The 25925-nt window shown below is 57.9% G+C and overlaps 1 protein-coding gene across 1 annotated transcript in view; it reads left to right on the plus strand.

Annotated features, from left to right (window-relative positions):
- POMGNT1 (protein O-linked mannose N-acetylglucosaminyltransferase 1 (beta 1,2-)) overlaps positions 1-9707 on the plus strand; it is a 28782-nt gene extending 19075 nt beyond the window's left edge. Inside the window, exons 12-22 of the mRNA XM_024194307.3 lie at positions 2354-2437; positions 2985-3026; positions 3711-3769; positions 4767-4839; positions 5968-6096; positions 6642-6767; positions 7028-7092; positions 7573-7617; positions 7963-8098; positions 8493-8602; positions 8965-9707. Coding sequence (XP_024050075.1) covers positions 2354-2437; positions 2985-3026; positions 3711-3769; positions 4767-4839; positions 5968-6096; positions 6642-6767; positions 7028-7092; positions 7573-7617; positions 7963-8098; positions 8493-8602; positions 8965-9058 — 963 coding nt within the window. The 3' untranslated portion in view covers positions 9059-9707. The remainder of the gene's footprint in view (positions 1-2353; positions 2438-2984; positions 3027-3710; positions 3770-4766; positions 4840-5967; positions 6097-6641; positions 6768-7027; positions 7093-7572; positions 7618-7962; positions 8099-8492; positions 8603-8964) is intronic.
- Positions 9708-25925: the final 16218 nt, after the last annotated feature.

A 25925-nucleotide genomic window follows, 5' to 3' on the forward strand; every position in this document is an offset into this window, starting at 1 on the left:
AGGCTTCCTGCTGGTTAGAGGAACAGAACAGACCCAAGCGTTCTTAGGAGCCAGCCTGGTCTCCATTTGCCTTCCGGAGAGTGATTCCCTCCCCAGGGAAACCCCTTTCTCCAAATCCTCTCCCTGCATGAGCCAGACCCCACTTACCATCTGTCCAAGGTACTTCTGTGGTGCTCCCTGAGCCTAGACTGACTCGGGTTTGAGCCCAAGCCCCACTTCTGTCCACACACAGGACCCGGGCCTAGAAACCTGCTGAGGGGGTGGGTCAGAGCCCCAGTCCCTCGCAGGCTTTGGTCCAAGCCCTGTCGTTTTGCAGCGTGATCGTAGCTCAAGCCGCAGACCCACATCAGAAGTTCGGTGTAGCGCAGTGTGGACACGTTAACACGGCTGGGAGACCCGGGTGCAGTGATAGTAAACCCAGGGTTACAATGCAGTGAGGACACTCAAGCGTGGGCTTGGCCTCACAAGCCCAGGTCCCACAGACCCGGTTTACAATGCACAATAGACACCCCCTGAATGGCTTTCTTACAGGGCCAGGGGTGAAATCTTCCATTTGTCTCCAACTGTTTTCTCCCATTTGACCAGCCGGGCCAGGTAAGGAGAAGCCCCCACGATGGCTGTTCCATTGTCTGGAAATTAGAGCCATTCGGCCTTAATGGTTTTCAGTCCCGGGCCTTGTGTCTGGAGTGCTGAAACTGCTCCCCCGGATCTCGGGATTCCTATACATAGTCCATATTGTAGGGTGCAGCTCCTTGTTCCCCACCAAGCACCCCTATGTCCATTAGACCCCTTCCCATCCGGGCTTGACCTGATGCGCCACTAAGCCAAAATAAACAGCGTAACCACCCCGTGCCCTGCGAATCTGTCTCCAGACTGGAACCTGGGTTAGACTCTCTGACTTGCAGCTGGATGTGACATTTGAAGCCGTCACACTGCATGGTCCTGGCATTGGATGGGGAGAGGGGGCAGTGGTCGGACCCGCCACAGCCCCTTAAAACAACCTGCCTTCGGTTGGCCTTTCCCCGTAATCCTCATCTTCTCCCCCGGTCTGTAAGCTGAGGCCTTGCCATGGACAGAGCCAGATGCTGAATGCTCGTGTGGAACATCTCACCTCTTTAGGTCTCCAAGTGCTTCGCTGGTGCCTCCGCTTTGCGTTATGTCCCCGTGGTTCGGCTGGGCGGGGGGGCGCCCGAGTTCACACAATGACTGAGCCTGGAGCAGAACCCAGATCTCCCAATTCCCAGGCTGGCACCTGGCTAGCAGTCTAAGGGGCTCAGGACATGCTGTGTCTAGTGGGCATTGATTGCAGACACCGTTATGGGGTCTGGCATGTACTGCAGGGTAGGGGTGGCTATTGTTTTTCCCCCTCCACCAGATCCAGTGTTTCCGTCTCTCCTGTTCATACGGTGCCTCTCGCTGTGCTATGTAAAATGTCACTCCATTTCGTGCCAGGGGATGATGGAGTGAGATGAACGGAGCTGTTTCTTTGCGAGGAAGAACATGAATTAAACCAGTAGTGGGGGGTTTTGGGGGAGAAGGGGGGAGGAGAATCCTCTTCTTTTAGACACTTGCCACAGTGACTAATGCTCTGTGAGAGCAGCTAATGATAGCTGCATCCCGTTGCCATGGCAGCGGAAGCAAGATCCCTGGCCTATGAGGGAGCAGCATAGACGCTGGGCCTGTTTTCGCAAGTGGCACAGGAGATGCTGAATGCTGTGCTGTCATTTTATTGGGGTGTCCGGGAGAGGATAAACCCTTGGTGCTTGATGCAATCCGAGTTCCCCTCCCCGGCTGCAATAGGGATCTGCGGAGGGGGGAGGCTGGACACTGGATGCACAGAGCCTGGGATAACTAAGGGGCTCTCTAATGGGATTACTGCTTATCTAGGGAGGTGACCTTGTTTCATGCTGGATGGTAAAGGAAGCTTCTCTCTGTTGTACACGTATAAAACACAGCTGTTTGGAATGTGCTTCCCCCCCCCATTCTTTACAGTGCTGTATGCACATGAAGAAGGATTAGACGCCTGCATGAGTAAGCATATCTAATGTGCATCTTCAGTTAAACAAGCTGGGTTAACCGTTCCAAGGGTTATCAATGCTCATGCTTCAGGGCACAAGCTGATTATCCACCGAGGTCAGGCAGCATGTTTCTGCAGGTCACCATGGCGCAGCACTGCGCAGCTAGGCCCATTATGGGGTGTTTCCCACTCTTGCCTGAAGCGTCAGATGCCGTCAGAGACTTTGCCCCGTCTCCTGGCTTGCCAACCCTGCGCACTAGAGAAGGGGCTGAGCGTAGAGGTGTAGACAGACCTGGGGCCTATGCGGTGAGTAAGTCTCATGTCTCTCTCTTCCAGGAGCCGATGGACGTGGTGGAGTTGTTTGGCCTGAAAGGGATCCAGCACACGCCCATCAGCATTAAAAATGCCCGAGTGTCTCAGGTGAGGGGCCCTTCCTACTTAGGGAAATTCTCCCCCCTCTTCCTGGTGCACCAGGTGCCCTGCACGGACCGGTGGTGGGGCTTGAATCCAGGACCGTGGGGGGGTGGCAAACTTACTGACCCTCTGAGCCGCATACGACAGTCTTCAGAAATTCAGAGCCAGGGCGCACCTGCCAGGGCTCGGGGCTTCAGCCCTGCTCCTACTGAAGCCCCAAGATCCTCCTCCCCACTGGGCAGAAGCCCCTACCCTACCTGCTGCAAGGAAGGGGTCCCAAGCTCTCCCCCAAGTCTGGGGGGGGGGGGGGTCCATGAGCCTCACTTTAACGGTAACCATGGGCTCGTGAGCCACCATTTGGCCACCCCTGACCTAGAGCAATAAACGGAGGAGTTTCCACTGCTTGACTGAAAGGGTAGGTCACGGACCGGGCAGCAGTAGTAGACTCTTACGTGGACTGGATCCATGCTCCCCTACTGACCATTAATCGGTGTCTGGCGGGGATAGAAACCTCGGCGGCAATGTTTGCTAATGCCCGTGTCTCCTCCCACAGCACTACAAGGCCAGTCTGACTGCAACCTTCAACCTGCACCCGGTGAGCAAGTCCCTCCTCCCGACCGTCTCTGCTCTCAGCGCCGGGCGGTTCCGCTCCCCGTAACGAGCGCCTGGGGACCCGCTCTGGGAAGGGCTGGGCACTTGCACATCAGGAGAGAGACGCCCGTGGTGCCTGCTGACAGGAGCAGAAATTCTCATCATGGTGCAGCACCCAGGAGCGTGGCAGGGGAGAAGGAGGGAAACACACTCAGGGCAGCAGCGTGGGTGCCTTTCTGCTGGCTTTGGGAACGCCGAATTCCCTGGTGTCACTGAACCCGCTTCCCTTATGCCCGTCTCACGGGAGCGATTGCTGCGAAATGAAGCCCTCTGGGAAGCAAAATGGCTGCCTCTGAGGTAGCATCCGTGGCCAAGCACCACCACGTTGGGTTTGAGTCAAGACGGGCCTGGTGCGAATAACGTCGACGAGGCTTGTTGGGGCCGAGCGCTGAGGATCGCATAGACAAGGGGATGCCGTGAGATGTCTCTGGTCTGTCCTTTGTCATAGAATCATAGAATCTCAGGGTTGGAAGGGAACTCAGGAGATCCTGTAGTCCAACCCCCTGCTCAAAGCAGGACCAATCCCCAACTAAAGCATCCCAGCCAGGGCTTTGTCAAAACCAGGAGTTTCCACTGCTTGAATTAATAGTCCCCTTTGTCCTACTGACATCTCTCGTTTCCCTCCCAGGATGCCAAGTTTGCTGTGGTGCTGGAAGAAGACTTGGACATCTCCATCGACTTCTTCAGGTGAGGCTCGGAACGTGCTGACATCGGGCCTTGTCGCCTAGGAGGCCCAGTCACGTCTGTCTGTCTTGCCAGACCAGAAACAAGAGGCTCTTCACTCTACTAGTGTACCACGGTCTGCAGGACGGTCCCAGGAGACGTGGGAGCATCCCACTGATGCTGGGATGGGGGTGACCCCGTTATCCACAGCCAGACTCTTGATTACAAAGAGGGCATGTGTCAGAACCTCCATCCCTCCTTGGTTTTTAGCTGCTAGACAGCTTCCTGGATGCCGAGGGGTCAGTGCCGCTAGAACTCCTTGCTCTTCTGTTGACTTACTGGGAGTTGAGGCGGGGACATCACTGGAACTTGTCATGCCTCTGTTTTGCCCATCTGTAAAATGGGCTCGGTACTCGCAGTACCTACCTCAAAGCGGGGCCCAGCAGCTTAATAAATGAGCATTTGAGGCTGGTTCTGGGAGCCGTGGAGGGCAGGTGCCGGCAGAGGAATTACTACAGGGACTAGCAATAACTTGGGCCAGATCCTCCGCTGATGTAAGCGGTTGTAGCGCCATTGGAGTCAGCAAGGCTACACTGATTTACATCAGTGGAGGATCTGCCGTTTGAGCTCCTTTGCTGAACCCTGATCGCTGGGTCAAAGGCTACTTTAAGTGATTTCCCGCAGGTGGTAAAATGCTTTGAGCATCCTCTGGCCCCAGCTGACCCACATTTTGCCCTGCGCTGAGGCTGGTAACTGTCCCTCTCCTCCGTCCCCTGCCTTAATTTCTCCCCAGCATCCTCTCTGGCTGCGAGGGTGGGAGCTGCCTGCCTAGTGCCTCCAGCACGGATGGGCATTTCCTAGGCGTCTCCGTTATCTCCTCTACCCAGCTGGAGGACGGAGGGGCTTATTTAGGATCGAGGTGCTGTGTCCCGTAGCAGTGGGTGGGAGAGCATCCTTTTCCAGGGCGAGCCGGGCACCCGGGGGCGCAGCCGGTCCTGTCTCTAATCTGCCTCGTTTCTAGCTTCCTGAGCCAGTCCATCTATTTACTGGAGGAGGACGACAGCCTGTACTGCATCTCGGCTTGGAACGATCAGGTAGGCTCATGGAGCCTCGCTTCTCCCGTCTCTGTAACCCCACAGCAAGACCCGCTCCGATGCAGTCCAGCGTCCCTATGCTCCATCCCCTCGAGGCGCTGGTTCCTTCTGCCCGTCTGGCAGGGATTGCTGCCTCCGGCTCCGTTCGCAGCATGCTCTTCCCTCTGCAAAGGCCGCTGTGGGTGCCCCAGAAATTCAAGTGGTACAGAGGCGTATCACGTGAGCTGGGGAGATCCCGGGTGGCCCCGCTGCAGCCGCTGGCCCCAGCGCCGAGTCTGCGCCACGCTCAACCCCCGTTGGGTTGGAGAGCGAGACGATCCTGCGCCCGCCCCAGGCGTTACAACCTGGCCCCTGGGGGTTTGGTCCATCCATCCCTCCATCCCTCCACACATGGAGACGGAGTTGCAGACGGGCCAAACCCGAGTGGGGCTGCAACCCACCCTCCCCTCCGCCCTGGTGCCAGGCCGCAATGCCGCTCGGTTAGGGGGCCCAGGGCCAATGTGCGTCTGGCTGCATGCACTGCTGGAGAAGACCCTCTCAGCCCACTCAGTCTGCCCCCCCCCCCCCCCCCACACTGAGGTGCCTGGAATTGACCCTGCAGAGCTCAGTATGGAGCTGTTCTCTGCTCCAATGTTAGAACCCTTCCCCCCACCCCCACCCCCAAAATCTGTGCTAACGTGGGAACCTGTCCCTTGACTCCACCCATCCTGTGCACCGTTCGGTGGGGCTTGCTCCTCGCACGTTTACCATCCCAGCCCCTCTGAGTGAGGCCTTGGAGTAGCAGGAAGAGGTGCGGTACTGGTGGGAAGGTTTCTGGGGGTGAACAGAGGAGGAGAAGGGGGAAATAGAAAGGGAAGGAGAGGGCAGGGGAGGGGAAGCCAAATGTGATGGGCAGGAGTGGGGGATGTGTGTGAAGGGGGGAGGGGGAGTGAAGGGGTTCAGGGTGAGTGGGGCAGGCAGGTGTTGATCCCTTCCAGAGGCTGGTGAGGAAGCCCCCGCCCAAAGGAAAGGGGAAGCGCTGGCCCTTCTGCGCTGGGAATAGCGCCTCCTCCTGGCGTACCTATGCTCCCGTGGCCCCCTTCGGCGTCCTGGCGAGGGCGCGCTGAACGCTGCCCTCTGGCTCCCCAGGGCTATGAGCACACGGCTGAGGACCCCTCGCTCCTGTACCGCGTCGAGACCATGCCCGGCCTGGGCTGGGTGCTGAGCAAAAGCCTCTACAAGGACGAACTGGAGCCGAAATGGCCAACCCCCGAGAAGGTGAGTGCCCTCTGCTCTCCCTGGTAGGAGCCCTGGCCCACCTGTTGCTGCGGGTATGGGGCGAGGGGGGAGCTGTGAGGCTCGGTGGGCAGCCAGTGGAGGAACTGCCTTGAAGCATCCGGGCTGTGGGCGCCCGCAAGTGACGCACGTTGCTCTTCGCATTTTAGATACGGGGACGGCGTCCACATTCCGAGCCCCCGGATCTGAGGGGTTAGCAACCCCGCTAGCCACAGAGCCTGGGTAAAGCCAATGCTCTGTCCATCTGTGCCAGCCATCTGGCTGAGAAGCCCTACAATAACAAACACCGGGGAGTGCCGCGTGGGCTCCAGCCATAACCAATGGCAGCCTGTGTGCAGCATCCAGTCTCCACGAGCAACCTGCAATAACCACCCTAACGTGCGTGCACACGCTTGGAGGCGTGGAGGTCCGGGGAGGGAGGCTTTGTTTTTCCATCTCCGGGGGCTAAGGGGCTCTTTTAAGGAACAGCGTGATCCGCGACAGGAGCCAGGTTCCCCCTCTAAAGCAGCATCCTCTCCCCTCTCCAGCTGTGGGACTGGGACATGTGGATGCGGATGCCGGAGCAGCGGAAAGGCCGGGAATGCATCATCCCTGACGTCTCACGCTCGTACCACTTCGGCATCGTGGGGCTCAACATGAATGGCTACTTCCACGTGAGTGAGGCCGAGGGGGGGAGGGCGGGCCGGTAGACAGGCTCCCCTCCCTGCTCCGAGGTGCAGAGGCTGCCCACTGGGCATTGCCGTGGGCTGTTAGCTGACCTCCACATGCACCCTGTGGCCTCGCTGGGCTCGCGAGGTGCATCGGCCGGGGAAGGGGCGTGAGCCAAAGCGTTGCTGTGGCTCCAAAGGACGGACCCGGCGTGCTAGATGAGCGGTGATCCTCTGACAAGTCATTTTCTGCGCTTGGTTCCCAGGAAGCCTATTTCAAGAAGCACAAATTCAACACAGTCCCGAACGTGCAGCTCAAAAACGTGGAGAGGTGAGTGCCAGCCCGCTGCGAAGGAACCACTGGAGGTTGCCCAGAGCCTGCTGCATAAAGGGCTCTGTCTCTTGTATCTCGTAATTTTAACCCACCCTGCCGCAGCTCCCCTGTTCCAGCTCCGAGCTCCCCCTTCCCCTCCACTGCATGTAGCTCTGCCGGGGCCCCCCTGTTCTTAACGGACGTGCCCCACAGCTGTTCCAGTAGCTTTCCATCCTCCCGAGCAGAGCGCGTGATTGATTTGGGGATGAGACACAAGGTGCATTGGATCAGACGCCCGCTGGCATATGTCACTTGCGCATGGGGCTGAACGCTTGGGGCGGGAACCACGCCACCGGCACTCGCTGTTCTCCTCTGTTTGGGGACATTGGACCTGGCTGGGAGATGAAGTGTGTTGCCATCCGTACGTGGCGCGTGGCCCATCTCGCCGAACCTCCCTCCTCATTCGCTGGCCCTTGACGCTCTGTCTTTCCCATGCAGCCTAAAGAAGGACGCCTACGAGATTGAAATTCACCGGCTCCTGGGGTAAGTGTGTTCTGCATCCCATGGCCTGAAAGATGAGGGCTGTAACAGGGCCTGCCAGTGCTTTGGGATTCACAGGGGTAGATCGAATGCCATCCTCTTGGAGAGACATTCCCTCTGGGGCACCTGGCATTGGCCACTGTCAGAAGACAGGATACTGGGCTAGATGGACCCTTGGTCTGACCCAGTAGGGCCTTTCTTATGTTCTTATGAGGGATGGAGGTCATAAGGTGGTCCAAGCCTTTCCTCCGGCAGGCCGGCGTCGGCTGGGACCCCATGTGTATCGCATGCCAGGGGGTGGGTGGGCGCCCTTGGTTGCCCACTCACCAGCCCTGTGCCCCATTTCAGCGAGGCTGCAGTTCTGGATCACAGCAAGAACCCATGCGAGGACTCCTTCCTGCCCGACACCGAGGGCAAGACCTACGTGATGTACATCAGGATGGAGCAGGAAGCCGACTTCACCACCTGGACTCAACTTGCCAAGGTGACTCCCTGCCCGGTCCCCATGTGACTGCAGCCCTCCCGCCCCCCCAGATTCACTTGGGCCCGAGCCTCAAACTTGGCTCCAGCCCTGCGCAGTGGGGGCCGACTGTGCACCAAAGATACCAGAGCACGTGTGGTCAGGTCCCCGGGAGGAGGCAGCTTTCTGGGCTGGCTCGCGCATTAGGAGCCGGGGTTACTTGCTGGCTGCCGGGGGGAAGGGGAGGGAGCGTGCGGCTCTCCCCAAGCAGCCATGGGAGGAGGAGTGGGATTTGCAGCGTGGTCAGCGTTTCCATCGCTCCGCCGAGCAGATCTGCAGCCCCAGAGCCGCAGGCGGAGCGTGGCAGGGTGGGCCGCGGTACGTGCCCTCAGCTCTCTGTCCGCCGCTCCCCTCCTAGTGCCTCCACGTCTGGGACCTGGACGTCCGCGGGAACCACAAAGGCTTGTGGCGTCTCTTCCGCAAGAAGAACCACGTCCTGGTGGTGGGCGTGCCCGCCTCCCCCTACTCGTGAGTATGGCCACGCCCCCCTGGGGGAGGGGGAGGGGGCGCAAGATCCCTGCAGCGCCCCATGAAAGTGCCGGGCTAGCGGGCTCCCCTCCTGCACCCACAGCTGGGTCCTCTCGCAAAGAAAACCCTGGTGGGTCCCTGCCTGGGGAGAGGGGAAAACCCCCTCCAACCTCTTAGAGCCGAAGGCTCCGTATTAACCCCATAAATACCACTCTTGAGCAGAGTCCCAGCTGCTCCCTGTGGTTACAGGGATCTGCCCCTTTCTCCCCCGGCGCGGCCTGGGCCTGTACAGCCCCCGGTGCGGGAGGGTCCCACTTGCAGCCCCTCAAGCGCTCCTGTGTCTGACCAGCTGGTCCCTGCAGGTCGAAGAAGCCCTCCACGGTGACCCCGATCTACATGGAGCCCCCCGCCAAGGAGGAGGTGGCCGGGCAGGTGGCAGCGGCAGAGCAGACGTGAGCCGGAGAGGTCTCCACGGCACCACCGCACACAGAGAGGAGAGGGGGCAGCGCTTGGGAGAGGCTGGGTACTTCCAGTGCGGGTGGGGTAGGGACTCCGCTACGCCCCAGGATGGGCATGTGCTCCCCAGATGGAAGACGGGGCACAGGACCCTGCCCCTGCCTGGGGACTGGCTGCTGTCTCTATGGGACCCCGCAGCGCTGCCCTGTAGGATGACACCCACACGGGCTCTCTTTTTAACACTGACTCTTTACTAACTTTGCCGCCCCCCTTAGGAGGCGGCATTTTAAATGCACTGGCTCCTTTGAGGCCCTCTCTGCCCCACGGCGGGATGGCAGGGGAATTTTGTAGCCCAGGAAGTGCTGATGCCCTCGGCCTGGATTTTATTTATTAACTCTTGTGTGGCTGGCTCGGCCTGGGCCAGGCTCTTCCATCCGACGGCTCCGCCCTGGGCCGGCAGTACCCTGGAGGTCTGAGCCAAGGTGGGTGAAACGCCTTGTCCTCTGCCTGGTTTGTGGGGCAGAGAAGGGACGTGGTACGGCCCAGCTCTAGAGAGGTTTGGGGATGGCACTGGTGAAAGGCATCTGGAGGAACAAGGATCGGGGGAAATGTGGCCTGTCTCTTTAAATGGAATTCTCTCTTCCCCCCCCCCCCCACAATGGATCAGTGGATGGCACCATGTGAGAGACCCGGCTTCAAGGCGTCCCCGCCCGGCCACCGATGTCGTGACTCTTCCCAGTGCAAGCTCATGCGTGGCAGCCAGTGAGCGACACGGATTAGCCTCCCGCTGGCCGTGGTGCCGGAGCAGAGAGACGGGAGCCAGCTGGGGTGGGGGGGAGAAAGAGCCTTGCAGAGTGGGCGCTGCCCTAGTGTGTGGAGAACAGCCCCTGCCCGTGCGTGGGCCCATCGGTTGCTGCTCAAAGCTTGAAGAGAAGACGGCAGCAAGGGGGCTGGGAGCCCGGCAACTCCACCGCAGAGAGCTGCTGCGGCAGGCTCCCGTGTGCCGGAGCGGGCCGCGGCCTGCTGTGATCACTGCTGGTTCCCAGTGGTACTCGCCCACCCTGCCGGGCACCCTCAGGCCCCCTGCGCTGAGCGGGGTTGGGCTGGCTCTGAGGAGCGGTCACGGGACGCCGCTCGCAGGGAGGCCGGGATCTGTGCTCTCGGGGTGGGGGCGGCTGTCCCCTCCGGCCCTGAGCCCTGCCAGCCTGATTGAAGGTACGGAAAAGACGGACGTTCAGGGACGAGGAGGGTTTGGGGTTCCCCTCCCCACTGCCTGTGCCTTAGCTGAGGTCCCACAGGGCGGGGTGGGATGAGTGACCCCAGCCTGTAGATTCCCCCCTAACTGTAGCCAGCGGGAGCTGGGAGCAGCCCAGCAAGCGACGCCCCCCGGTGCCAGTTTGATCTGAGTCCTGTAGGTCCCCGTCCTGGTGTCGATGCCTATATAGAGATGATTTTTAATTCCCTTCCTGCCGATCAGATTTGCAGGAGCTGGGTAACTTGTGAGCTCTGGCTCCGTTCCTCGGGGCGGGGGAGCTGGGAAAGGCCCCACCCTGCGAACTCTGCTTTGAATTGGTTCGAGCTCTGGTTCCATGTTGGGGACAGGCAGCGCCATGCTTGGATCAGGCACCCCCCAGCCCTGCCCACTATGGGATCGTACCCTCAGCACTTCAATTCCCCGGGCTGGGTTCCAGACCCATAGCTGACGAGACTGTGCACTTGTTGATGGCGGACGTGGAGGCAGATGGCTGTGAGCAGAGCGCCAATGCACTATAATTTGGGATGAGGGGAGCTGGGGACTCTGGAATGAGACCTGTAGGATATTGGTTTGTTGCAGCCCAGGCATGCAGGGAGAAGGGCCAAGACCAAGTGCCTAACTTCCATTGGTTTCAATGGGAGTTAGGCACCTCAATAGTCTTGAGGTCTGGACCAGAGTCCTTGCCCGCTGTTTGGCCCATGCTATGCAAGTTGGCAACTAGCGGATCTGGCGTCCGCATTGCTCGCAACTGGCCGTCTTGGCTGCAAGGGCAAGGGTCGAATGGGGCAAGCCCGTGGGGCATTCGTGCCGCCGCTGCCTGTGCTGTTTGTGCAAGATTCTGCTCTCTTCTCCAGCCTGCCGTTCGCCACGCATCTCCCTCGCCGCCGCCACGGTTTCCCAGGTACGTTGGGACGGTCCCTGGCTGGGGCTGTCCACATTCTGTGGCACCGGTGAAGGGGGAGGAGCATCAAAGGGGCCTGATGATTTTAAAGGCACGTGTGGCGAAAACGAGCGATCATTCGGAGCAGCTTGGCTGTACTGAGGATCGAAACCCACCCCGGATGAGCCTCCAATCCCCAGGCAGTCTCCTGCGCAGAACGCTACGTTAACTTATTTATTTATTCGACTGGAGGGATGAGGTTTTGAAACAGGAAGGCGCCTGGGGTCCTCCTTTGGGATTGCTGTCAGAGAGGGGTTTCCCACGAAGCAGATGTTGGGGCGTTGCATTGTTCCATTCGGTTCTCCCTCGGCCAGTTGACTTTTTGGCAGGGTTACGATGGCTTGTGGTGCTTCTCTTTTCACCCTCAAAATATACGGCAGTACCTCACTGGGTTAAACTCGGAAGCCCACGCACAGGTGATGGGGGATTTTTGCAAACTCTTAAGGAAATGCGCACACACAATTGACCCAGCGAATGTACCACGAGTGCTGACTGCTCCTTTGCTGTGCCGTAGCGAATGCTCCGTAGCGTGCTTTGCCAAGACCGGAAAGGACCCCTTAGAAATGTGAGATCGCGCGACAGCGCTGTCTCTGCCGCTGGGTCTCCGAGAAGTGGTGGGGGCTACTGCGGCTCTCCTGTCCTGGTGGTGTGCAGTGACCGTTCTGAACCCCGGAGTGATGCTTGAAGGCTGGGTGTGTCCTTCTCTTCTCTCTAAGAACCCCATTTCCCCCACCCCTCCTTCTTGCCTTTTGCAGGCAAACTTTTAAATAAAGACCCTCCCTTGTTTTACAATCGCTTGCAGGTTTTGGCGCTGAACTGCTGCTAATTCCACTCTTGTTTTGTAATCGGTTTAAACCTGTGGAGCGGAGGAGCTGGTTCTTTGTACACTGAAATAATGTGATTTGATTGCTGGTGTCTCCTGGTGGGTGGGTTTTTTGTTTTTTTGTTTTGTTTTGTTTTTTTTTTCCCCCTCTTACTACCTGGTATCGTCCGGGGGAATCCTCCTCTAATCAATCTTTCTCCAGCCGGCTCCCCCTCTGTTCTAACCAATGGCGTTGCAGTGCACAGAATGGGATGGAAAGGCCCCATTGACTTCATTTGATAGTGTTTGTCCTGCCCCATTGAAGCCAATGTACTGTTGCCTTCAGTTGTAACAGGATTTGACTCTGGAAAGGGGTCGCAATGTGTCTGGCTCTGCAGCGCCTCAATAGGGCAAACTTTTCTTACCCTCCTTCCTTGAAAACTATCCGCTTTGTGCTGTCAGCCTCTCTCTCTCCCTCCCGACTGCCCCAGTCCATCCGGCTTGGTCTGAGGGGCTGGCCGGCCCTGGCTTGCCCAGCTGCAGGTGCTGGGTGCAATGGGGTGGCAGGACAGGGGCTGTGTGAGGGATTGGCGCTTTCTGAATCCGATTGATCTTTTTTTCAAAATAAATCTTGCAGTCCTGTTCACCCTTGTGTCTTTCGCCTCCATCGCCGTGGGGGTGCTTGTCGGGTTCTCTGCATGACCCCGCCTGGTCCCAACCTCTCGCTGATCTGGAGGCCACGGGGAGAGAAAAGGGGATGGGGGCAGCTGCGTGCCCTTGCTGGTCAGGCCTTTCCTAGGCTCTGAGACACTTCCTGGGCAGCAGGGGGAAGAGAAGTGGATCCAGACTGACTGGTGAAGAAGATGGCTCTTTTGGATGAAACGGATGGATCGAGCCCACCAGGGGGAAGGGTGAAAGAACGTCCCAGCCAAACTTTTGTTGTTTGGGGGGGGGGGGGGGGGAAGGATGTTGTTTTTTAAGACGATACCCTTATTGTTACTGGTCCAGGATGTGGGTGCGTTGAAAGAGGACGATAGGATGCTCTGGTGGGCCTGGGGCAAAGGCTAAGAGGATTCCTTATAGGAGGAGACCCTCACACCCCTTTTAGGTAATCTCTTCTGTAATCACCCCCCACACACAAACACACACATGTGCAATGGGTGGGGGGGGTCCTTGTACCCTTCCATTAACTTCTCCCAGCTCCCCTGGGAAGGAGGGCAGCGTTGTCTCCGTTTTAGGGCTGGGGAGCGGAGATGCAGCGAGAGCCGGCAACTTGCCGAAGGTTCACACGCAGCAGGGATCAAAGGTGGGTCGCCCAAGTCCCAGTTGAGGCACTGAACCGAAAGGCCACCCTTCCTCCGTCAGAAGCATCCTGCTTAGATCAGTAATTCCCATGTGTGACAAAATGCATCCCGTGTATCTCTGACTGCCCTAGGGGGAGATCCTGAATGGATGTCCAAGGTATGCCATACTAATCTGAAGGGGTCGGCTTTCCTGTATGAACAGTCTACATCCCTGCAGCTTAAGCAAACGGCATGTGATCCAGAGGAAGAAATGGGGCCTGGTCATGTTGCACTGTATTTCCTTTGGTGGCTATTGCATGGGGGTGGGGGAAGGGGCGGGGAGGGGTACACCTGCTCTTCTAACCCAAGAGGGTGTCTCCATCTGAAGAGACCCCGCAACCGGTAGCGGTTAGCGTCTCGTGTTGGCTTGGATCTTCTCTTTCCGCTCTCTACAGGCCGGACACAGCCCGGCTCTGAGACTTTACAGCAGTGGAATTGCTTAAGGAAGAACTTGGCAGGCCTTCCCCCAGGGAATTTCTGGGCAGCTCTGCGGAACGTCTTCTGCAGGGCTTCCCAGGAACCGCCATGCACAGCAGCGCCAAAACAGAGCCGGCTGCAGGGTCAGGATATCAGCTTCCCCACGGGCACATGGGGGGGAGCTCAGTGGGGCAATGGGCTTCAATGGACTCTTGAAAATGACGTGATTCTGCTTGAGAGCCTCAGACCACCTTCCTGGTTAATCCCCCTGAAATCTAGCACGGCAGGGACGGCGTGTGGATGGGGCCAACAATAGACTCTGCTCTTTTAAAGGCAGGAGAGTAACTCAGCTGTCAGGGTCGTTGCCTCAGTGTGGGTCTTGGCCACGGCTGGGGGCCTCTGGACTTAGGCTGTGAACCAAGAGATGGCCCATGCATCTGACGAAGTGGGTATTCACCCACGAAAGCTCATGCTCCAATACTTCTGTTAGTCTATAGGGTGCCACAGGACTCTTCGTCGCTTTTTCCAGACATGTTTGTCTGTCTGTCCTAACCAGAGGAAGCCACCAGAGGTCCTCAGAGCCCTGTTGAGTCTGGGCGTGGCCCGCAGCCTGATTTCGTGTGGGTGTGGTTGTGCTTTGTTGTTCCTGGAGGGTGGTTTTTCTTTTCCCACCCTACGTGGTTTGTTTTCCCTTACGGTGAAACTGACCACTCAGCCGCACAGTCACAGGTTTGTCACAGGGCTACGGCGTGAGGTCATCTCTCCCGCCGCCCCCGGGTCCCCAGGAGCTGGAAACCACCAAGCCCATGCGGGCGGCTGCCTCTGAGGCAGGGCCCGGCTCTGGCTGCAGGAGGGAGAAGAGGCAGCTGTTGCTGAACGCTGAGTTCCTCCATGGTGCAGGTCTCCGATTGTATTGTCCCGAAGGCTGCTACATCGCACACTGTGGTGATGAGGGTTGGGGATCCTTCTGCTTGATGTGACGGAGACTCTCCGGTAGCTGCTAACAGCATCGGGTCTAGGTCTAGGGCACAGTCAAAACAGTCCAGAGCCCCTCCAGCAAGGGGCAGGTGTCCACCAACCAGCCCCCTGCCAGCACTAGGGAACCCACTGCAGTAAGAGACAGGTGTAGCCGTCTGATCCAACCCTCTCCCTTCACTTGTAACGGTGGGAGGAGTCCACTTTGGGATTGTTTCAGGCTGAGGTTCTGCCTATAATTTGCTTTTATTTTCTTCCTTTCAGCACCTGCTTTGAGTTGAGGGGCCAGTGCATCCCTTCTCCCCTCCTCAAGGTTGCCCACTTTTGGGGCCAGCGCCTATGTCTTCTTCGAGGGGTTCATACAGCACCTAGCGTAACAAGGCCTTGAGCCCAGGGCGCCAGGGTGCTGCACATTACCAGAGTCAGCGTGGCCAATGCCAGTGACTTTTATCACACGGCTTGTGATGGTTTTTGGTGATTGAGTTTTTCTTCCACCTGCAGCTTCTCCATGAGACTCCAAGGGCTCGTCTTTGTTGTTTGTTTCTTTTAAAAGTGTCCAGCCCTCGCCTCTGGGGAGAAAAGCTTGCAGATGATCCAAGTCCCGCCTAAAGGGGCAGAAGCAAATAAAAAGAACCCCATTTAAGCGGGGGGGAGGGGGGGGGGAAATCTCATGTCTTTTAAGCCAGTCTCATGCCTTGGAGGCCCAGGCGCTGACTTCTGGTTTTGCTGATGGGTGCTCCTCTCTGCCCCCTCCCTTCTGTGTGAGCAGTGGGCAGGGCCTTGGGGGGGAGGAGCCAATAGGGGGCGGGCCCTCAGCAGAACAATGGCTTCGCAGCATGCTCCCTCGGGCACCCTAGCAGAGCCCCACTCCGTGACGGCACCGGGGCACACAGTGCTCGCGGCGGGAGAGGGAGGCCTTGTCTACACTGAAGCCTTAACCAAGTCGTGGGCAGGAGACCAAATTACAAGAGACTTGTCCCTGATATATTACAACACAGCTTCCCTGGGGCGGGGGGGATGAGCCCTGCAGCCAGGCACTGATTGGGCCGGGCCAAAGCTTTAGCCTGGGTTGGGAAACCACTTAGATCCTGCCTCGTTGTCTACGCGTTAAATGCACTGTAACCAAGTCCCGGGGTGCGCTTGTTGCTGTCGAGCAGAGCAGACCTTAGCGTGTGAGCTCCACTCCGCCCCGTTGCGTGCGTCAGCAGCTGGGGGCCTGGTTGGCTGTGCAGTGGGTGTGTACGCAGCAGGGTTAGCCGTGGGTTAGCCTCCGCAGTTACCCCAAAATCGAGCTGGTCAGAAGCTGCCCGTCCTGCTCCGCGGGAAGTTCCAACATTTCAGGAAACAGTTCTGGAAGGGACTGAAAATAAAGGTTCCCCCCTGGAATAGGAATGACCAAGTTTTGAAGGGGAACCTGGGCAGCAGGGAGCTGAGGCTTTCAGGTCCCCGGTGGCCCGTCCGGCAGGCTGCCCAGGAGCCACGCTGATGTGAGGGCGCCAGGCAGGTTTCCATCAGAAACCACCCGGGCCACCAGAGTTCCGTCGAAAACGTGTCTGGATTCCGTTGGCACGTTGTTGCAGTTGGCAGGCTCCCGTGCGAGGCTTTGATTGCAGGGAACCCTCATTTTCCAACAAGAAAAACCGTTCCCGTGGGGACCTTCCAACCGACTCTGCTTATCCGGCGTGGCCCGGGGCCAGCAGCCTCCGCTGCCATCGTGTTACCTGCTATCCAGCTGCCAACTCTTATTTTGCTGTCTGGACCGAACTCCCTGATGGAGCCCGGGTTGCTCCTAACCCGATTCCTTTATGGTAGGCAGAGCCGTCCCGTCCATAGGATGAACCAGGGCAACTGCCCTCGGCCCCGCTCTTCAGGGGGACGTGGGGTCCAGGGTGGCCTGGGCTGGGGGGATAGTGGGGGGCCTGGTGACAACAGCAGCAAGTGACCCTGCTCTAGCCTGCCCCAGTAAGCTCTGCCCCACCAGCTCCTGGCATCGCTCGAGGGGAGGGGGCGGAAGCCGGAAAGAGGCGGGGCGGGGACTTGGGGGAAGGGGTGGAGTGGGGGTTGTCCCGGGCCTGCCCCCCCGCCCCCAGGGACGGCCCTGGCGGTAGGACATCCCAGGGTGGGTTGCCGTCTGTACAGCTGCTGCCCCTTGGCTGGTGTGTGCTGGGAGCGCTGTATCCTTCCGCAGACGCGCTGTGCAACAGCTGCTCTGGTTTTCCCACAGTGCACTGCTGCAAACGCAGCTCGCCAGCGGAGTCGGCGCGGTGACACGTTTGCGTTGTGAAAAAGCTGCACCATGAAGGCCCCAAGCCAGCTGTGTTTGGAACCAGAAGCGTGAGCTGCTCTTTCAGTATTGGGGGGGAAAGTGGGGAGGGGCTGGCTGTCTCATTACTACAGATCATTGTCCTCCACCCCCGCAAGCCACCCCCCACCCCTGTTCACATCCTGTTCGCTGTGTGTGCTGAGTTACCACAAAGCAAAGGTGTGAATCTCACGGGAAAATGTCTCTGGCTGAGCACCAGCCCCTGCTGAAGTGTGAACTCACTTTCCCATGCGACCTGGGGTTCCCCTCCAGGCCAGGGGTGAGTGCTCCTTTCTGTGACGCTCAGAGCCAAGCAGGGCCCCTGTTAAATGCTGACTTTAGGGAGAGACGGGACATTAAATGCAACCCCCCCCCCCCCCCCCCCCAAATCTTTGTGACGCATACCACCGTGCAGACTGACGCTACGCTTGGCAAAACCCAGTGGCATTTGCCCTTGACTTCAGTCGGCGCAAAAGAGGTTTGCATCGTCGAAGCGCCAATTAAACTGATTAGCAGCGGCCTTTAAACCCCTTTACAACCCCTTTAATTTCACTTCAGCTCTCCTGGCCAGCAGGTGTTGTTCTATATAACAAATTGCTTCACCCAGTGCTGACATGCAACCAGCTCTGGGGAGGAGAGTGGTGGCTGCATAGCAGCTTCGTGCACCATGATAAAGAAGTGCACCAAGAGCTGAAGTGTAGATGCCTGGATCCCAGGAGCCCCCACGGGGCTTGTTGCCTCTCTTGCTTCCTGTGCCTTCGATAGGATGGTGTTGAGTGCACCAGGTCTTGTCTACTCAAGGATTTTAGTCAGTGGTAACTGCAGCAGTGCTGAAAATGCCTCTATAGCCAGGACCTCCCAGGCAGTACTGCCCCCCCCCCCCCCCCCCGGTGGATCTACCCCCTGGTTGAGTCTCCATAAAACATCCGGGCCGAGGGGCAGCATGGACGAGGTATAACCAGGCCAGGCTTGGGTTCGCTCTCTGGTCTTTACCATCTCCTAGGAGATTCCCCATCAGCCTCTGGCCCTGTCCGCACAGTGCAGAGGGAAAGATGGTGGCTTTGTCTCTGGGGAGGGCTGGGAACTGCATGTTGGGTTTTGACCATGTTTAAAACTGCAGCCAAAGCTGTGTGGGTGCTCTCCAACCATTCCTTCTCTCCCAGCCCCTGGCTTCCCCCTGGACCACACCGCCCTCTGCTGGGCCAGTCCTTCGGGGCAGAAGCTGTGGAGAACAATCGCATCTGGGAATCGGTGCACGGTACAAACCAGACATGCATTTTGCAACCGAATCCAGGGACGGTTGCGGGGGCCAGAGCTCATTGCCCCCAAGAGGAGGAGAGTTCAGGAAACCTGTCCTGCTTTTGGCCCCTTTCTCCATGGAACATCTTGGGCCCCTGGGTAAGCCCCACAACAGCCCGAGAGCAACCCTGCCTGGCCCTAGGGCGATGCACATGCAGCTTAACGGCTCTTCGTCAGGGCTAGCTTCTGCGGGGTCTAGCGAAAGCGTTTGTAGGGCCACCATCGCTGCAGTATCTGGTCAGTCAGGTTGGCACAAAGCCCACCCTGCTCTTCCTCTGCCGGTGCAAGTGGTGGTAGAGCTGGAGCCGCAGCCAGCAGTGTGGCCCGGGCAGCACGGGGGACAGGGTCCTAAATCACTTTGTGACGCTAGCCCTGGGGGCTTGTTTCAGGTGCACGTATGGGCGCTGCGTCATCTGTGATGCTCCGGTCCAGGCCGGGAGTGGCCGGTAGGATCTCATGGTACTGCGGGTGCCTGCCATCGCTCCCTGGGGACTTCAGAAGGGAACTGTGTCCAGCCCCACCCCGGCCCCACTGCGAGAGCATTTCCCTCGGGCGCGGAGGATTCCCACATGTGTTTAAATGTTTCCAACACGCGCTCTCCCCCTGCTTTGAATTTTAAATCCCTCAGTCAGATCATGGGAGCCGGGGGCAGCCCTGAACCCCGTTCTCAGACCTTCAGCTTGGCCTGTCTTTCGGGACGAGCCAGGAAATACTGGCTAACTGCTCCCCTGACCTTGCAGCCTTTCAAAAACCACCCACCAGCGGGGCCGCCTTCCTGTCTGGGACACGCTTTCGGCTCTCAGCCCCTCAGCTGCTGCTGAGCGTGCTGGCCCCAGCCCCTGGGAATGCATCAGCCCTGGCCTGGGGTACCATTCTCCCGCTAGCCTCCGGCCTGGGTCCCGGCTGCCCTGACCTTGCGCTGATTCCGGCGTGCTGTTGTGCGAGTCAGCCGCTCAAGCGGGGCGGGGTGGTCCCGGCAATGAAAGGGTTAAAGGCACCAACCAGCCGGATGCGTAACCAGCGCTGGAGCCTGGTCTCTGCTGTGATATTGTTACTGCTTTATCTGCAGGACAGTAGCAGCCAGGAACCCTAATCAAGGCCCCAGGGTGCAAGGCGCTGTACAGACAACTAACGGAGGGGGTGCCCCCTGTCCCGAGAGCTCACCAGCCAGCTGATCGGAGAGAGGAGAATTCCCCCTCCTACCAGCGCCTGTGACAATTTGTAGCTACAAAAACAGTGCCCTTCCCTCTCCCTTCACGGATCACTGGCAACACACAACGGGGCTGGGAGCGGATCCTGGCGGATGGGAGTGGTTTCTGGCTGCCTTCGGGACCAATGTTCTTGTCCCTTTGGCTTCACCACTTGGAGTCACAAAATCCCCTCTGTTATGTACATCGGCCAAACTGGACAGTCCCTACGTAAAAGGATAAATGGACACAAATCAGATATTAGGAATGACAATATACAAAAACCTGTAGGAGAACACTTCAACCTCCCTGGCCACACAATAGCAGATGTAAAGGTAGCCATCCTGCAGCAAAAAAAAACTTCAGGACCAGACTTCAAAGAGAAACTGCTGAGCGTCAGTTCATCTGCAAATCTGACACCATCAGCTCAGGATTAAACAAAGACTGTGAATGGCTAGCCAACTACAAAAGCAGTTTCTCCTCCCTTGGTGTTCACACCTCAACTGCTAGAAGAGGGCCTCATCCTCCCTGATTGAACTAACCTTGTTATCTCCAGACTGATTCTGGCCTGCATATTTATACCTGCCTCTGGAAATTTCCACCACATGCGTCTGACGAAGTATTCACCCATGAAAGCTCATGCTCCAATACGTCTGTTAGTCTATAAGATGCCACAGGACTCTTTGCCGCTTTTAAAAATCCCCCTTGTTTTCCTTGCCCTCCACGGCCAAGGATGGGATGGGGTGATCGGAGCTCTGGGACCCTGCCAGGTGCAAGGTGCTGGGTAGGGACTTTCCCACCATCCACCCTTCAACAAGGAAATAAAACTCCCTTGGCTGGATTTGCTCGATTGCTTTCGTGTGGGATTGAAGACGGTGAGGGCGAGCTGGTGTTTTTTTTCCCCCCACACTCAGTTAGTTTCCCTTTGAAGGCAAGCGCTTATCGCGTCCGCATTAACCAGTAACTACTGCAAACAGCTATTAGGGAGAGGCGCAGCGAGGAGGGAGATAAGGGCAGAAATTCAAGGGCGGCGGCGCAGGAATCAGGGACTCCGCGCCATTTCCGAGCGAAGCTGCGATAAGATTGTGGACAGCGGGTGAAGGACGCGGCGGCTGCGTTGGGAAGCGTTCCGCACCGCGCAAATATTACGCTGCGGTTCCGGCCGCAGAGGGAACGCTAGCCGTGGGCTGAGCCGCCGCTGGCGCCCACTGGGGGGCGGTGTAATGAGAATCCGTCCCCCCATGCAGACAGGCTCTCCCCAGCCCCTCCACTCCCCGCCTGTGCTAGTCTTAATGGGACGTCCGCACCTGCTGCCGGCATCCCCCACTAGAGGACGACAGTCACAAACCCGCGACGCTGATGTTCTATCCAGCAGGGGGCAGCGGTGCCCGTTCGTCATGGCATGGGGCACTGGAGGGATGCTTGTGAAGGAGCGTAGCCAAGACCGGGCGTATTTGAGAGCTGACCGCGATACTGTTGAAATGGCCGGACCCCAGGCAGGTCCCTTGCATCCATTCGGCAATGGAGGAAAGCTGCTGAAAACGGGAAAACTGCCCTCCTCCCGAAAACGGCCACTGTTCCTGGCTGCTCCCGTCACCGTCTCAGCACAGGCATCCAGGGTTGGGTTGGCCATAGGGCCCTATTTATGGCCTCGCTAGAGAAGGACCAGGTTGCACTGGAGGAGGAAGGATGCAGCCCACGTTATACTTGTTCTTAGAATAAATAGGGCTTGAGATCATAGAAACATAGGGGCTGGAAGGGACCTTGAGAGGTCGTGAAGTCCAGCTCTCTGCATTGAGAGCAGGGGTGGCCAACCTGCGGCTCCGGAGCCACATGCGGCTCTTCAGAAGTTAATATGCGGCTCCTTGTACAGGCACCAACTCCGGGGCTGGAGCTACAGGTGCCAACTTTCCAATGTGCCGGGGGGTGCTCACTGCTCAACCCCTGGCTCTGCCACAGGCCCTGCCCCCATTCCACCCCTTCCCGCCCCCTCCCCTCAGCCTGCCATGCCCTCGCTCCTCCCCCCTCCCTCCCAGAGCCTCCTGCATGCCACGAAACAGCTGATTGGGAGGGAGGGTGGCGCTGATCGGGGGGGTTGCCGGTGGCCAGGAGGTGCTGGGAGCTGGTGGGGGGCTGCTGATGTATTACTGTGGCTCTTTGGCAATGTACATTGGTAAATTCTGGCTCCTTCTCAGGCTCAGGTTGGCCATCTCTGACCTAGACCATCCCTGGCAGGTGTTTGTCCAACCTGTTCCTCAATCCTCCAATGACCGGGATTCCCCGTGACCCATTCCAGAGCTTAACTAGCCTGGAATCAGGAAGTTTTTTTCTACTATCTGACCTAAATCTCCCTTGCCACAAACTAAGCTGCCGCCTCCTTGTCCGACTCTTGGTGGACATGGCAAACAGTGGCTCACTATCCTCTTTATAACACTCGTCGGCCTGGCACTGCATTCCCTGGGAAAGAAAACACTCGTGGCGAAGGCATTGGAAAAGTTCCACTACCCGAAGGACGTTAGTTCTGATGGCTTGGAGCGAAAGGCACCAAGTACTTGTGTTTTGCAGGACATGCTCTGTAACAAGGACACATGACCTGCCTCTGTGGCACCTTGTTAATCACCTGGCATAATGTCAAGACTATGTGTCTAGATCATTGACCGAGGGCTCCTTCAACCCAAAGCCAATGTATTTTTCTGTGACTCGTTTAACTGAAGCTTCCTGTGAGGCGGGCAGTGTTCCTGGCTCTCTTGGTTGCCGGGGTTTCCACAAAAGGGGTGTGGTTTTCCATTGTATAATGTAACAGAGGAGACTCTGCTCCTGCCAAACTCCTGTCTTTGGCCAAACTGGAATGCAGCGATTTCTTGCTCTTCCTATAAGGCTGTTGGTGGGAGCAATGTGATTTCTGTGGTGGCTTAAATCCCAGTTAGGCTCTTGAAACCCAGATCCACAAAGGTATTTAGGCACCTAATTCCCATTGGTTTAAATGGAAATTAGGAGCCTAAGTACCTTAGGCCTGGTCAGACAGTTTTTGTACCGGTATAATTAAGTCGTTACGAGTGTGATTTTTTTTTTTTTAAATGATATCATTGTACTGGTCATGTTGCTTTGCCGACCGGGGGGCCTTTTCAGAACATCCAGTGGCCAATTTGATGCCTTTCATTACGCACGTAGCAGGGGAGACGGCGAGCAGGCTGGGCTCTCTTCGAATAGCGACGCTGGCCCTGGTCCATTCCGCAGTGGAATACTGTGCCACAGTTGGAGCCCCCGAAATTAACGCATCATTAGCAGCACTCTCCCATCAATGTCACCTCTGTGGCTGTTGGTACCGGCTACCAGCGCACCAGGAAATATCCCGGCGAGGTGCTGCAACAGATAAAGATCCTGGAAAATACCACACTACCATACCACAAAGGCCTGGTACGCCCTCCTCGTCACCGACTAAAATCAAGAAAACCTCACTGGTCTCATGCCACAGCCCGCCTTGCAGACAATAAGGACGTTTGCAGCAGACGGTCTGAAGCCTGGGCAGTTGCTGGCGTACCAAACAAAAATCTCATCGACATCCCAACTGTGCAAGTGCCCGGTTTCTGCTCTCCACAGCGCACGTGGACCCGTCTCCGCACCTGACGTGCGAGAGGAACAAACTTACTGCACAGAGGGAATTGCCAAACTGCCACTGTGGTGTGTGGTGCAAACTGTCGGACGCATCATGGCCGATTGCCCGCTCTCTGCTCCTCCTGGAGGTCTTACAGCCATTCACATGGCTACCCCCTCTGCTCAGGACTGGATAAGAGACTTTAAGATCCAACTGTAGTCACACCGTTGTTTTCACTGTTCCACTGTCTCCACATGAAAGAAGATGATGCTGGTACAACCCCTAGAGTGGGTGCAGTTATATGAGTATAAAGGTGCTTTATAACTTATTTGTCTTCCCATAGAGGAATAGGCTATCCTGGATTAATCCTCTGTATACCAGTATAACTGCCTCCAGGTGGGGGTGGTGACTTGCACCGCTTTATACTATCTGGTGCAGTTAAAGTAGTACAGCTTGGGTGTGTAGACAAGCCCTGAGTCGCTTTTGAAAGTAGGACGTGGGTGCTTAAATCTGTTAGGCACTGTTGACCTGTTACCGGAGCTCAGTGGCTCTCAACCTTTCCAGATGCCCCCTTTCCGGAGTCTGATCTGTCTTGCGTACCCCAAGTTTCACCTCACTTAAAAATGACTTGCTTAGAAAATCAGACCTAAAAATACAGACGTGGCCCAGCACCCTGTTCCTGAAAAATGGCCGACTTTCTCCTTTTTACCATATAATTAAAAAGTCAATTGATTGGAATATGAATATTGTGCGTACATTTCAGTGTGACACTTGAGCTGTTTGTCACTTGTGAGCCTTGTCTGAAGCCCCAGGCGCCGGGGCTGAAGCATGTAACTTAGCTTTGTGGGGCCCCCGGTGGCGTGTGACCCCGGGGCAGTTGTCCTGCTTGCTAACCCCAAATGCCGGCCCTGCACTTGTGATCCCCCTAAACCCATCCCATGACCTCCCTGGGGGCTGCAACCCGCAGGTTGAGAAACACTGATCTAGATGAGTTGCTTACCCCCCTGGATAGCTCTGCGTACCCCAGGGGTACGCGTACTCCTGCTTGAGACCCACTGCCCTAGGTCACCAGCCCAGCTCCTTAGACGTTGGTGGGACTTTAATCTCACGTGCTAATTTCTATAGTCGTGGTCATATTAAAGTTAGTCATAGTCTTTTCCATTAACTTTTTGGTGAAGAATGGCCTTTCCTTCCCAAACAAGGGGCCGTGTGATGACTGATTAGTCAAGGTCAGTAAGGCATCATTGCATTTCTCCATTTGAAGCCCCCCAAGGCCCTGAATATCTAGCGGGTGAACAAGATTTCCTCCGTTATCTATGGGTAAACCCAGAGTGTTTTCATATCAATGATGCCATGTTGTCGGATGCATAGGCGTGTGCACAGGGTGTGCCGGGTGTGCCCAGGTACACTCTAATGCAGGGGTGGGCAAATGGCTCCACTCCCTGGCGTGGCAAGCCGCAGGGTCCGCGCTCCCGGGCCTGAGTGCCTGGCCGAACGCAGCAAGCCACTGGTCCCTCCCCCGCCTTCCCCCCCCCCCCCCCGGCCCCACCCCCCCCCGCGCGCAGCGCTCTGGGGGCCGGGGCTGCGCACTCCCGTGGGGCAGCGTTTGGCTCCGCGGTGAGGCAGACATGCTCCCCTGGAGCCATGCCGCCGCGTGTAGCGCTCTGGGGGCCGGGCCTCCGCGGGGAGTCAGACATGCTCCCCGCTCCCCATGAGCCATGCCGCCGCACGCTCAGCGCTCTGGGGGTCGGGGCTGTGCGCTCCTGCGGGGCAGTGTTTGGCTCCACGGGGAGGCTAGAAGCCTCATCTCATGGTAAGGGATCCGGGGCCAGGGGGGTTGGATAAGGGGTGGGGGCAGTCAGGGGACAGGGTGGGTTGGATAGGGGGTGGGATCCCGGGCGGGGTGGTTAGGGGTGGGGGCTCTCTGGGGGGGGCAGTCAGGGAACAGGGGGGATTGGATGGGGCATGGGAGTCCCAGGGTCTCTCAGGGGGCGGGGGGGTGGATAGGGGTCAGGGCAGTCAGGGGACAGGGAGCAAGGAGGGTCCTGGGGGGGGCAGTTAGTGGGGGGGGGTCTCTGGAGGGGGTGGTCAGGGGACAAGGAGCTGGGGGGGTTGGATGAGTCAGGAGTTCTGGGGGGGGCTGTCAGGAGGCAGGGGTGTGGAGAGGGGTTGGGGGAGGCAGGGAGCGGGGGGGTTGTATGGGTCGGGAGTTCTGGGGGGGCTGTCAGGGGGTGGGGAGCAGTTGGATAGGCATGGGAGTCTCGGGGGTCTGTCTGGGGGCGGGGGTGTGGATAAGGGCTGGGGCAGTCAGGGGACAGGTAGTGGGTAGGGTCCTAGGGGGGCAGTCAGGGGACAAGGAGCAGGGAGGCTTAGGTAGGGGGTGGAGTCCTGGGGGGGGCAGTTAGGGGCAGGGGTCCCAGGAGGGGGTAGTCAGGGGACAAGGAGCAGGGGGGGTTGGGGGTTCTGAGGAGGGAAGTCAGGGGGCGGGAAGTAGGAGGGAGTGGATGGGGGCGGGACTAGGGCAGGGCAGGGGCAGGGCTCCCTGAGTGCACACCCTAATGAAATGGGCTGCGCACGCCTATGGTCTGATGCCTGTTTCTTGTGCGGCTAGGGATGGAGGCAGCGTTGCTGTGTTACACCAGGCTGTTGGTTTGATGAGTTCATCATTTCCAGGAGTCCTTTATCCCCTTCTGTCTAGTCTGTTGGGTTTTCATTGTGTAATGTTACCACGGAGCACCTGACTGGCCCAACT

The sequence above is a fragment of the Terrapene carolina genome, unplaced genomic scaffold (assembly GCF_002925995.2).
Source record: "Terrapene carolina triunguis isolate 2854851 unplaced genomic scaffold, T_m_triunguis-2.0 Scaffold110, whole genome shotgun sequence".
Classification (NCBI taxonomy): Eukaryota; Metazoa; Chordata; order Testudines; family Emydidae; genus Terrapene; species Terrapene triunguis.